The 14,433-nt window shown below is 40.0% G+C and overlaps 1 protein-coding gene across 7 annotated transcripts in view; it reads left to right on the top strand.

Moving 5' to 3' along the window:
- MPPED2 (metallophosphoesterase domain containing 2) overlaps positions 1-1,692 on the top strand; it is a 179,303-nt gene extending 177,611 nt beyond the window's left edge. For all 7 annotated transcript variants that reach the window (XM_081278865.1, XM_081278861.1, XM_081278862.1 and 4 more), the window contains one exon: positions 273-1,692. In XM_081278865.1, the coding sequence (XP_081134991.1) occupies positions 273-391 (119 nt within the window). In that variant the 3' untranslated portion in view covers positions 392-1,692. The remainder of the gene's footprint in view (positions 1-272) is intronic.
- Positions 1,693-14,433: the final 12,741 nt, after the last annotated feature.

Raw genomic sequence — 14,433 nt, 5'->3', positions numbered from 1 at the left:
TCCCTGACAAGTCTAGTGTTTAAATAAGAAAAAAAGAATCACTCTTTGTTGAAGTGGAGAATTTCCCCCCCACCACCACCACCCTTTAAAGAAAATAGGATAAAATCAGACATCAGCTCCTGAAAGTTGTTAGATCTGGGCAGGCAGGCTCAGCTGAATTTCAACTCCTGCCCCACTGACAAAGGCTTTCTTGTTTTCCTTGCCTGATGGCCCCGCGTTCAGCCACCATCATTTGTATACATTACAGTAACTGTGACACCATCTCCCCACAGGTTACGGCATCATGACCGATGGCTACACAACGTACATCAATGCCTCAACATGTACAGTCAGCTTTCAACCGACCAACCCTCCGATTATATTTGACCTTCCGAACCCACAAGGTTCCTGAAGCTCTAACTATCTTATTGGAATATGAGGGAAGGTCTACAAACTGCCATTTTTCTAATTATAAACTTACATTCTCTTACTTGTTTATTTCCAAATGCTGTGAGTTCTTTTTGTAAATTGTCGAAACAAACAACAACAAAAAAATTGATGCTAGAGGTTGTGCTTCTTTATTATTATTATTATTATTATTATTATATTATTATTATTATTATTATTTCTAAATGGGGCACCCATTGGAAATCAAAGGAGCATTGTGAATTTGTAAAATGACTTCTGATTTTTCAAAGGCCACGCCATTGTAAATTGTTAGTGTTCGCCAAAGGACAGCCAAGCTTTCTTTTAAAAAGTGAAAGAAGTCTTATTTTAATATGCTTTAAGCTGGAAGAAAAAGAAAAAAAAAATGGAAACAGGTAGACAGTGTTTTAAAAACCACCCAGATTTGCACAACTGTTTAAGAGTATTGTTTTAAGTATTTTATTTTTTAATGTTTTGTTGTTGTCGTATTCTTGGTAATGCTTAATTTTTGCAGATGTGGCCCTGATTTTAAACAATCTTCTCAACTGAAGTAGGTATGGAAAAAGCCTTCTCGTCACATTCTTGCTGGAAAGAAGACATGTGTCAAGGGAAGACAACAGCCCTCATTTAAAGGATGGCTTAGCTAGTGAGATCCATATCGTGGTTTTACAAGGTCTCATTGTTTGTTTGTTTCTTTTAAATTATTTTAGCTTTAAAAATATGGAAATGGAACCTGTAAACAGCAGGTATTTCATGCAGTAAAAAAAAAATGAGTGTGCAGACTCCTTTTCAGTATGGGTTTATATATATAAGTATTTTTTTGTGTGTGTACTCTAAGTTAGGAGTTTAACATTGCCAAGGACAGTACAACTGTGGTGGGATGCTGTGTGGCTGCACCTCAGAAGTCCGAAGGAACTGACACATATTCTCAGAACTCAAGGTCTTAAAGAGCTTGAGTTAAATCTAGGTACAGTTACAAGCGTGTATAGAATTAAATGGATGCAATGGAAGCTAACTAAAATAAGGCTTAGTTGTCCTTTCTATTTAAATGCCCTGAATTGTCTTCTTACTTCCTCTCCCCCCTCTCCCATTTTGCACTGTGTGTTGATGCAATCTTCGCTAGCACAAAATATTGTCGCTAATAGTCATTTCTGTTTTCCCATTGTAAATGCTGTTGAGCTTTATTCTATTTTATGTTACCTTGAAATTTAGGAAAGTTGTTGTTTCTTTAAATTTATTGTGATATTCTATATCTAGCGGCCTTTATATGCAAATAAAATTGCAAGATTTTTAAATCTGTGCTGTTTGGAGAGTTGACTGGTGGAAGGGTGGTAGTTTTGTCCTGTGGAGGAGGGGGGAGGTTCTTCATATGCTACATCATAATCCCTTTTAGAATAATTAAAATGCATGATTTTTTCCCTAATTTTCAATAAACTTTTATTACCCACCATGCGCAGGCTGGCAGGTAGGTCAATAAGACCTTGGGTGTAGTCTTTCCTTCCATTGTGCTGTCATCTATCTTGCTGTAGATTTCAGAGGGTACAGATTTCATCTTTGGCCATTGTAAGGTTTGAGGGAATAGGGTGACTGCATATGTGGATGCTATTTCAGGTGTATTGTATGTGGAAGCTGTTAATGATAGAGTAATCACTGCACATTCTCATTTTTCCTCATCAGCAGGCCCCATCTCCCCATCACTGTTGTTTTCTTGAAATGATATCCAACAACAAAATGCTTTGGCATCCAGGAAGGGGCAGGCAGTGGGGTAGGATAATGCCTGTCTTTTTATTTTTTTTCTGGAAGGACCATTGAAGAAAGGCAGTATATCTGCAATGTATCTCCAAAGTCTACTTCTCAGTCAATGCCTCTTGGATTGCATTTGGATACATCTTCCTACGCGTGGATCCTTTGGTGCAATTCCTAGAAGGAATTCTCTGTGTCACTCCCAGCAGAGAGAAAGTACTAGGCCTGAATTTCAGCTCAGATTCACATTTAATCATCATGATCCGTTGTAGTTGTTAACATTTATTAAGCATCTTGGATGCCACGCAGAGCCTGTGGTGGACATTAGTCTAAGCTTGCAGAGAAGATGTTCAAGCTTACCAAGGAGAAGAGAGAGGTCCATGATCGTGTGGTAGCAACAATGGGCCAGTGTAGGTTCTGAAAGAAATTTATATCCTTCCTTTGACCTGCTACCTCAGTAAAAGAGAGTATTGACTTCAAGCCCCTTTCTGCAAGGCTGGAAGAACTAGACTGCTGGATGGAAATTTCACCTGGCTCTTGTACCAGGAGGTAGGCTCAGATGTCTCAAAAAGCAAGCTCTCTAGAAATAGGTGGATGATCACCATGACAAGTGTGCAAACCCGTCTGGACACAAACTAATTAAGCTGAACACTTACTAAAATTGCTTTCCATTGTGTGGGAACAGGAAGCAATACAGTCTACTAAATCCATAGGGTAGCCTGGCTCATGGACAGAGATTCCTTTGGCCAGGCCACAATTCCATGTGCGTGAACTGCCTCCAGGAAATCGCATAGAAGACTGTTCAAAAACCTAAAGTTCTCTCCATTGGGCCTGCTAACAAGGAAACATTCAAAATAGCTCTTATAAATCAGGCCCTTTCTATCCTTCTATCACCAGGCACTCTGCTGAGCCCGTTTCAGATTTTATTTCTAATCTTCACAAAATCCTGGGGGAAGTCACATAAGCCCCACTTTATAGATAGGAAAACTATCCCTCCCCCAACCAAATAATTTCCCTTAGGAAAATGTAAGGTTCAAAATCTGGTCTGTCTGACTCCATAGCACATACCCTTTCCATCACCCCTGCTTCCATGGGTTAAGTGAATGCCTTCGAGGGCTAATATAAACTGGTTCGGCCAGGGCATTTCCTGTCCCTCTCATAGGAACCCACTGGAGTACCTTGCAAGCAGCTTTCCAACAATATCAAGCTGGATCTCTTCCTCTCTGCTTGAGATCCAGCCCTGGATAAGAGCAGAGACCCTAGGGCCAGTGGGCCAGCCCACATCCCACCTCCACCATGGATTAGTATGGCTTCCTGCACCTGGGTGCTCGCTTTCTCCATAAATAGGGCGGTGAGAATGAGGAGGAAGTTGTGTCATACGAGTTCATACATGGAGATCACTGCCTGGCATATAGTCAGCAGTTACCCCTGCTGTGTCTTGAGATTCTCCAGGCAAGATTCTGTCTGTTGACTTCTCACCCTGGAGAGCACCAGGTGGCACTGTGTTGGAGACAGCATGCTTGTGTGCATTCTTAGGATCTGTAACACACTTCCCGCCCTAGAAATATGAAGAATCCCAAGGGCATTTCTAAGCGGCAGATAAGGAAAACTGACTTCCGAGTTTGGGTATTATATTTTGCAAAATCCCTTTTAATCTCCAAATAGGAAAGGGTCCCTACTCTTTCAAGTTGCTTAAAGTGGCACCCACAGATCTTTCCTGAAGCATCTTTCTCCCCTTGGAATTTTCCCTCTCCATCCCACCACATCCTTCTACTTCAATTAGTGAAGTTTTTTCCTATATATTTTCTTGTAATCTCCTTTTGTTTTATAAAGATATTAGGGGGATCCTGAAATCCCTTTAAGAGACAAGTTGCTGTTATTCTGACAGGTGGTCAATGTTAAGCCTGTCTTGTCTCCATCGCTGAAGGAAATAAATACTGTGACTCCTTAAGTAGGAAGAATCGGAAGCTGGGAGGATCTAGGATTTGTTGATTGCAGAGGAAACACTTGCTGTGCCTCAGAATCATGCCCTCATCCCCCATTCTCACCCTGCAAGGATGTGCAGCTTTAGTGGAGGCTTTTAACATCCTTATATTGTTTTGATTTTCCAGTATCATTTAATGTTCTGTTGCCATTTTCCTAAAAGTTTTTAGGAACTTTTTGTTTAAAACAAAAGTGAACTGAGCTCTACTTTAAGAATTTGACCATAAGCTGAAACATGTGGAAACACTGTTGGATATGGGTAGGAAGCAATTGGATGTTGTTATGGTTTGTATGTGTGTGAGGTGTCCCCCAAAAAGCTCACGTGTGAGACAATGCAAGAAGGTTCAGAGGAGAAATTATTGGGTTGTGAGAGTCTTAACCCAATCAGTGATTTAATCCCCTAATAGGGATTGAGTGGTAATAGAAGTGGTAGGATGTGGCTGGAGGAGGTGGGAATTGGGGCGTGGCTTTGGGTATATATTTGTATCTGGAAAGTGGAGTCTCTCTCTCTCTCTCTCTGCTTCTGGACCATTACGATATGAGCTTCTTCCCTCTACCACTTTATCCTGCCATGATGTTCATCCTCACCTTGAGCTCTGAGGAATGGAGTTATCCTTCTGTGGACTAAGACCTCTGAAACCACAAGCCCTCAAATAAACTCTAACCTCCTCTCCAGTTTGGCTGGTCAGATCCTTTAGTCACAGCAGCGAAAAAGCTGGTTCAAACAGATGTAGGGGGGCTGGGGTGGTGGCTCAGCAGTAGAATGCTTGCCTCACATGTTAGGCACTGGGTTCGATCCTCAGCACCACATAAAAATAAATAAACAAAATAAAGGTATTTTTAAAAAAAAAAAAAGATATAGGAAAGGTTTTAGGATTGGAGAGTCTTAACCATGGGTTTCATGGAAAGCTTCAGGAAACCTCCTTGAAAACTTCTAGAAACCTCCTCTTAATACAAAAATGTGTCTCCCCCTTCCTGTAGTGAAGTAGCAGGGCTGCTGAGTGTCTGTCATCTCCCTAGCATGGCTCTTCCAGAATGTTCAAGCTGCTGCTTTCTTTCCTTTTCTAAATACCCACTTTCTCTAAACTGGCCTATCCTGCTTTTCCAGGAAGAGAAAAACAGATTCCAAAGGTTTCTGGAGAAGCCCCACTCTTCCCTGGTACCCACACAACGATCAGTCTCTGACGGTCATGAGAGGTTCGGAGAGGGTTGGTGGCACCACCACAGTCACATAGCAAATCAGGAGACAGAATCCCACATTGTCATTTGGATTCTCAATTTGGAACATGACAATTTTTCAGCTTGACCTTCAGGAAGAATCGAGATGGAAAGATCAGTCTGGGCCGGATATAGTATGATTTTGTAGTAGAGAACAAGCCACCAATCTGTGAAGGAAACCTCAGAATCTTCTGCCAAGTTTGCTCTCTCTCCCTTTAACGAGTCTGCCTGCAACAACTCTGATGGGCCCCTCATTTGTTTTCCTGCAAGGGAGATGGGCACAGTTTCTGCTTTTCCTACCTCAGAACGTCATAGCTCTTCGTCATGGGGTTTTGACACGCATACATGTGTCATGTCTGGAAGGCACTAGGAGTTGGTAAGCTTCCCCACCCGTGGAAGAAGACATGTTGAGTGCTATTTTATATCTGTTAGCCTCCGATTCCACCCTGTATAATGGGGATAACTACTGCCTCACAATGAATTTGTCAGACTTGACACAGTAATATCCACAGAGCCCTGGGAAGAAAATTGTATTGTTCTGCCAGTCATAATTTCTTAAAGCGTTTTTTTTTTTTTTAATTACCTTATTTTGGGTGCGTCACAACCCTTCGGAAGAAAAGGCGAATTGCTTGAGCTGGACTGAGTCAGAGGAATGATGCTGCCAACCCCAGTTGTACAGAAATTGAGCTCTTTAAATTCTTGTCTCTCTGTCTGAATTACCTGACAAAACATTTGTGGTGGGTTCTCCCTGACTCCTCCTCATTTCCTTCCTGAATTAGGGATGCCTTACAAGACAAAAATCCAAGGGTAAAAAGCTTCTTTTACATCTGAGAGCATCTATATCTAGGTAATGGTGAGAGAGTGGGATGCATTTCCATTAGGAAGCCCAGCCACCACGGGACTAAAAGCCCAAGCAGACTAAACACAGGAGGGCAGAGAGCCTCCTCCCATCCATCAGCTTTGATTTTTATGAAGCCACCGTTACCATGAGGTGCGTCTGAACACTCAGAGCTTGCTTACCAAGGCAAAGGGCCTGTGATTTCATGGCCCATTTCTGCCCTGACCTTAGTGGATGACCTTGGGATTAGGTTGAGCTTCTAAGCAAAAGCTCCTGAAATAGCAAATGACTTGGAACCCAAGTGCTCCTTCCATGCTTGGGTTCACCAACACTTGCCTTTGTACAAGTCAGCTACGATGCTTAGGTGACAACCACTTAATTCTTACAGGGATTCATATTTTCTAGAAGCCTTCCTGGATCCACTATCCCCACTCAGAACACTCGCCTGCGATGCTGCTATAGCTGCCCACACATTCTCCTCTCTGTGTCACATAATTGTTGCTGGTCTACCTGTGAGCTCCCTGAGGCCAGTGATCATGCCTTCTAAGCATCTTAAGTCCAAACAAATGCTTTCCTTAACTGGTGAAAATAAGAAGGATAGATAGGCAAAATTAATCACAGGTGGAATCAGCAAATATTTACTAGACCCCATAATCCTCATGCTGTGCTAGTAAGTTTCATTTGTAAGAAAAGACCTTTCCTTTGCCGTGAAAGGGCCTTTGAACTAGGTGGAGAAAACAAGATATTGATGCATCAAGGTAAATGGCAAGAAGAGATGTAAATTACAGGTCAAGACATCAATGAAAAAACATTGGGGTGTGTGAAACGAGCTGTTTCCCGTTATGTGAGTGACCATAGTTTTGGGGAAGTGCAAAGAGAAGGTATGAGTCCCAGACAAGCGCAGGCAGCTAATCTAGGAAAGGGAGTCTGTGGGAAAATGATAATGTCAATCCATATATAGTGTCATTCCAGGAGGAGAAAAACCTGTATGGCCAGTGGCAATTCCAAGTGTGTCACGTAGCTGGTTTGTTTTCTTAATTTACTCTATGAAATGGTTTTCTCTAATGGCATGCCATTGACGAAATGCACTGTAATGTCGCCATCCATCACCTCCAAATGCTTTTGCATGCATCAGTTGTTGACTTGTTTTCTCCCATTCGGCACATAAATGAGAGGAATGATTTATCCAAGGCCACCAGTTACTCTTATGTGGAATCTGAAATAGCTCTCTGGAGAAATACTGCCCTGAGCACTTATGTCTTTATGCTGCTCTGAACTTGCATCGAAGGGCAACTTTGGCTTGGGCTGTGCTTGGATGACCCTTGCATTTCCTGGAGAGCTGGTCCAGGCGTCCACTGTGGTCTGGAACTTCTGAGTTGTGAGAGCCGGTTTTCCTGTGGGTGTGAAAAAACATTAGGGTAGCATGGAATTATAGGGTATAGAAATCAGGGCCTTAGCCTTTGTTGCTGTGAGTGTACATTTGAACAAGCAATGAGATTCCCTCTGTGAACTTAAGCTCATTTCCTTGAACTTCATCTCTCCATGCCTGGGACATCTAACTCCTTGTCCTTCAGAGTTTTATAGAGATCAATAGATCAAAAATGGAAGCTAAAAAATAGGAACATCAAGGCAATTCTCACCTGCCAAAGGTGCTTTGAGTGAAGTCAGAGTATGGCATTTCTAAGTAGAACCTGGTGTTGAATTAAATGCCAGAAGGGACCACTCCATAAGAGTTTTTCTCATTAGATGATGGTGATAATGCGGACAAAAGGTTTGATGCATCAAATGCTACAGAAACCCTGGAACAATAAACACAGTACTCCCGTGTGTGGCATTAATAGATTATGTAAAGATTTGAAATATCCTTCCTCTTAGTTCTTGTCTCAAAAAACTGAAAAATATAACTTGGAAGGTTTCACCTGAGAAAATTTGTGGAAATTAGCAAGGAGAAAAATAACAATACTCATCAGAGATTATTTCTGCATTAAATATTTTTTGTTGAGTGTGTTTACATTTTTACTTCAAGAATACTATGTCTGGGCTGGGGATGTGGCTCAAGCGGTAACGTGCTTGCCTGGCATGCGCAGGGCGCTAGGTTCCATCCTCAGCACCACATAAAATAAAGATGTTGTGTCTGCCAAAAACTGAAAAATAAATATTAAAAAAATTCTGTCTCGGGCTGGGGATGTGGCTCAAGCGGTAGCGCGCTCGCCTGGCATGCATGCGGCCCGGGTTCGATCCTCAGCACCACATACCAACAAAGATGTTGTGTCCGCCAAGAACTAAAAAATAAATATTTAAAAATTCTCTCTCTCTCTCCTCTCTCACTCTCTCTTTTAAAAAAAATTCTGTCTCTCTGTCTCTCTCTCTCCTCTCTCTCTCTCTCTCTTTAAAAAAAAAAGAATAGTATGTCTAATATGTGACAAATGAACCTTCTCTTTGGCTGTATTTCTGAGTACTAATGAAACTGAAATAAGGGACACAGAGGATAAGAACTTTCTTACTTTCTTTTCTGAAGAGTTGAATAACCAAAATTAAAAATCCAAAGCTAATCATGAGACCACTAGCTGCAGTGAGAAAATTATGTGGTTTCATATTTTGTTTCGGAGAAAATTCAGAAACTACAGTAGATTGGCATTGCATTTCTCTCTTGCATTTTTGTCTACTTGATAATCCTTATTTAAAAAGGGGAGGGGGTAGTGGTAATAGGTACGACATTCAGGAATAACAATAAAATGTATTTGAGTTCAAAGATCATGCAAAGCAATTTTCTCAATAAAAAGATGAAATGGGGGTTGGAGGATGAGAATAAGAAGGAGTGGATGTGAGGGAACCAGGTTCCAAAACAGAATGAACCTTTTCATTCCTCAGGCTAAGACGTATGACTTGTGCATGTCTTTTGATCATTTTCTTTCTCTAAACTATAAATTGATAAGTTAATCTTCTCTGATGTCAGGACACCCCTGAACAAAGGGAACAGGTGAGTACCCTGGGTGTTTCATTAATATGAGTTTCACTGGCTTTACGGGGGACCAGGAGAATTAGACCTCTCATCACAATCAACCTGTGATGGACTTCTCCAACACAATGGTGCCCTAGAGACTGGTTTATGAAAATGTTCTTCTGAAACACTTTTCCCAAGAAATAAACGATATGTCTCCAGTGAAGTGACAGTATGCAGGCTATTCCAGAAATACTTGTGGATTCAGCAGTATACCATTTATTGATATGAATATTTATATCCATGACATAGTGCTGTGCTTGTTGGTGGTATTTGCAATAAATAACTTGGCTGGCATGGTGAGGACATCGCCTACTGTTTTTAAAGCTCAGCATTCCCAAAACTATTTGAAGAACCCCCTCATCACTACTACTTTGGACCCATGTTAAAAACAATTCAACAGAGACATTCTCCTTTCATAACCCTGTAAATAAATATTTATTTTGCTGACCTAGAGGCAATTCTGGAATAAGTTCAATCTTAATTTTATATGATTCTATTTCAACTGAAAACTTTGTTAAAGTATAATTGCCTTTATTCAGCTAAATTTGTATACAGTTCTTTTAGTTTCTTAGAAAATGCTTTTGTAGCTGGGTGTGGTAGTGTATGCCTATAATCCCAGTGACTTGGGAGGCTGAGGCAGGAAGATTACAAGTTCGAGGCCAGTCTTGCAACTTAGCAAGGTCCTAGGCAACTAAGTGAGTCCCCGTCTAAAACTAAAAAAGGTCTAGGGATGTTGCTCAATGGTTAAGTGCCCCTGAGTTCAATCCCTGGTACCAAAAAAGAAGGAAAGAAAATGCTTCCACAAACATAAAATTAAAAAGATTCTGTCTTTGTAATCATTCTAGGGTAGAAGTTTGGAAGTAGGGGTGGCACATACATCTTTCCAGGTGTTAATGGTCAGTGATGTGTACCTAGAGGAGAAGTTGAGGTTGGCAATGCAAATCTGTATTTCTACAGCCCTGCAACAGAACAGGTAAGTAAGACCTCTTGTGTGTCCATCCTGAGCCAGCACTCTTCTTAACATAAGATCCAGCCCAGAGTTAGGCCAAAGAAAGGATCCAACTAAAGCCTTAACCCCTACCCTGAATCACAGAGGTATGACCTGCACTGGAGCAAATGGGCCTCTTTCCCTCCAAGTAACCAGTATGAAACTCAATAGTGCACCTCTATTTTCCATTTTTCTCCCTGCTATCTTGTAATACACATTCCCAGTCTTCTCTAGTGATTTTTTTTTTCAGGCCATGGATTCTATTTTCATAACTCTTTTGTTGTTGTTTTCCACATTTTTATTGGTACATTATAGCTGTACATAATGATGAGATTTGTTGTTACATATTTGTACATGCACACATTGTAACAATATTATTTGGCCAATGATGTTTCCCAACACATCCCCCTTATAACTGTTTTCTTGCTTTGGCCATGATGTGGCTATAAACAGAAAAGAAATATCAGTATATTCCTCTAAGAATGTTTGATGGTAAATATACTTTATTGAAGAGAAATGAACATGGGGTACTTGACCTTGGGGATCATGTAGTTTGGAGTGAATATCCATCTATAAGCCAGGAGGTCTGGCTAATGCTAAACCTCAGAAATTAAAATCTTAGCCTTTTTAGAATTTCATCATTTGGATGATATGTAAAAACACAGGTTAAGGAGTGCACTGTCTCTTCTTTGAACGTTTGGAACTTCTCTGGCTAACATTAACATTGACATCAGCAAAGTAATGTTGAAATAGACGCCCAAATAATGAAGAATGGAATGTATTTTCTGCACGTCAGGGCCTTTACCACCTTAAAGTTTTGGAAAGATGTGGCCCCTTTTTTTCCCCCTGGTAAGGTAGTCAAAAAACTCTTCACAGACCTCTCTGTAATTAGAGTGAAAGACATAACTGTAAATTCAAGACTTTAAATATTTCTGCAGTACAATACAGAATTTCAGGTAAGTCTTTGTTCTCAGATTGGTATAAATGGGGTGTGTGTGTGTGTGTGTGCGCACGCATGTGTGCCTTTTTAATTATACACAACATTTTAATATATCTATAAACACTCACTTTTTTCATAAATTTTTTTTCTCCTGTTTAAAAGCAGTATCTTAAAGGTTAGCAATTATGTTTGTGGTTGGTACCCACAATTCATACTCTTTAGCTGGTGGTCCAGTCTATTTATTTAGACTCTACATAGAGACTTCACTGCAAATGAGACCTCCTGAATCCTCATTCATTATCCACTTAACATGAGTAAATATGTTAAACTGTTCATAAAATGATAAAATATTTCTGAAGATAAATGTAAATTACTTTCACAAAGACACAAAAGAGTACATTACATTCTTCTCTGAGTAATGCCTGCCAACATTCCAGAGACCAGAGATTTGATAAAATACCAATTTAAAGGATGGGAAGAAATGATTCCTTGATAAGGAATCCCAGTTCCTCACGATGAGAGTCTAATTCTGGAGGAAAGGCGAAACATAATTTTCTTCTTTCCTTTGTAATTCCGCAACTCTTAGGCTAATAAATTAGAGAAAGTGGTTTATCTGAGACATGAAGAAAATTGGATACCACATGAGAAATTAACAATAGTGTTAATGAGAAACTGGTCATCTTCTATGTACTGGGCTTGGATTTAATATGCAGGGTGACTAGGTCTTCATAAAGTTGTTTATTTTTTTTAAGAAATATTGTGATTTTTTCAAATGTTCCTATATTCTGCCAGGGTCAAAGAAAACAATTTCTGCTTTGTCATATTATGTTTTGATATAAGGGTTGATGGTTTAATGAAATCATGATAGAAGATTTGGCCACCGGAGTATATCAGCCATGTGTGTCACTGATGGAATATCTTTCACAATTAGCTCTCTTTTTTTCCTTTCTTTCTTTCTTTCTTTTTTTTTTTTTTTTTTTTTTTTTTGGTATCCGGATTGAACTCAGGGGCACTTGACCACTGAGCCACATCCCCAGCCCTATGTTGTATTTTATTTGGAGACAGAGTCTCATTGAGTTGCTTAGCACCTCATGGTTGCTGAGGCTAGCTTTGAACTCGCCATCCTCCTGCCTCAGCCTCCCAAGCTATTGGGATTACAGGTGTTGCTCCATTGCACTCAGCAACAACTAGTTCTTCATAAAATATGATAACCTTCACATTGATCACATGTGCCCCATCCTCTAGAATGAAAACATTATTTAGGACCAACCAAAATTAATCTGGGCCCTGCTGAAGAGAAGTCAACTCCTTATTAGTTCTTTTTCTGGCAAGCTAACTCTCTATTCTGATATGTATCTTTTTTTGTGCTCTATAGAGAAAGTGCCTTTGCACATCTGTTCTTCCAAAGAGTTCTTTCTGATATTAGAGAAAGCTTAAAACATCTCTCTTGGTTGGATGATGTTTGACTACAAGCAACCAATGCTCTAATTCAACCAAGAATAAATTTTTTTAATAGGATACAAATATAATAAATAGCAGAAAATGAACCAGATTAGGAAGGGAAAGAGCCAAGATTCTCCAGGCAATGGAAGAATGCGATGAAAGGAAATGTCTTGGGTGTGAACTTCACAAATATTATTCATTATTCTTGTCCACACCCCAATTTCAGCTCTGCTATCTAATAACTGTCATCAGCATGACTATGGGGATTAGTTAAAAGAATATGAGTAAATTGAGGCAGAGCTATTTCTGCTACAATTAAAAACAGCTGCAATTAATTCATATTCATTGAGGCACTGACAGGAATTAGAGCCATGTTTATCTGCAAGGATAATGACTTAATAATATCCCAGCCTGGTTTCCTATACAGTTGAGAAATGAATTAGTCAAACTCAAGAAATAAATTGGTCAAACTAAGCTATAAAGCAGCTCTTACAAGATGTTTGGCCCTGCCCACATTAAAGACTCATAATAGACTGATTTTTAATTTCATGGTTAACCCAGGTCACAGGGGATGTGATTGACAAGGTGAACCTGAGGTAATGATAAGGGTGGTGAATAGCTCACATTTTTAAATTCGTGTTTGAAATAGGCTTTGGTGTCGCAGGCAGGCTTGGTTCAGGACAGGACTCCACCACTCACTCGCTGTGAGGTTTTTAAATCAGATTTCTTAATCTCTCCAAGCCTTGGTTCCTTCATCCTTGAAACAGCAGTGAATAGTACTGATCTCACAGGACTGTTGAAAGAAGTCAGTAAGAAAATGGATGCAGAGTACATGTGAGCTACCATGAAGTCATTTATAAACACCTTTTGTGAATGTCAGTGGTTCTTTTACAAAGACTTATCTCCCTGAATCTCACAACAATCTGATGAACACACTGCAATGAAATAACAGTTAAGACAACATTGTCTACATCCAGTATAAGGCAAGTGAGACCTAATACCACAAATTCAACACCTGGAAATCAATAAAATGTAAGAGCAAAATAAATAGGTCTTTGTGTCAGAGCTACTGAAGGCGTACTACTTTGGGAAATGTTCTAGAGCAGATGCTCCAGAAAACCAGTAACAGAATCCAAAATAAAAAAGAGATTAGCCGGCAAGAAATAGAGCCTAATGAATTAACTATTTTTATTTAAATTTTAAAAACAGAAAAGAGCATTCAATCAATGGTTAAAGTGGGGATAATTCTATTCTGAGCGCTCAAATAAAAATGTTAGGACATAAAAAAATGTAAGCTCATCAGATGTAAAAAGGTATGATTCTGAGCTTATAAGTAAACCTGGACTTTCCTTCAATACATCTGGTTTCCTCCTCTGTCTCCTGGGTCATTGAGCTGAAATTCAGAATTAGAGGGCACATATTCCAGACCATTCCTGTGAAACAAACCACCAGCCATTTGCAAGGCTTAAATTTATAGTAATCATAAAACGTGTAGCTATGTCTGAGCATAAGGAATAAGCAGTCCAGAGGATAGAAAATTTAAGAAAAAAATCACAGATACATATGGCCAGCTGCTAAAGGCTGGAATGGGAATATTCTCAGCAGTGGATATTTGCTGCCATTGAATGTTTAAATCAGTGCAGGTGGGGCATTCAAAAGCCTTCCGAGGGGGTCAAGTTGCTCCAGATATTTTGCAAGGTTATATTGTCCATGAATGAATGATTTTGCTTTATGTCCCTGCATGGGGGAGTCGAGGACAGAGTTACTCACTTAGTTCCCCAAGGATTCTCATCTGCTGTGAATAGCAAAAGCCCCAGGTAGGAGGATGGGCCAGAAATCTGAAATCCAGAGCCTTGCTGGAATGCATGGAT

Source organism: Spermophilus citellus (genome assembly GCF_964194105.1).
Source record: "Spermophilus citellus genome assembly, chromosome: 2".
NCBI lineage: Eukaryota > Metazoa > Chordata > Mammalia > Rodentia > Sciuridae > Spermophilus > Spermophilus citellus.
The sequence above is the reverse complement of the archived record's forward strand: the minus strand, read 5'-3'. Positions and strand labels throughout refer to the sequence as shown.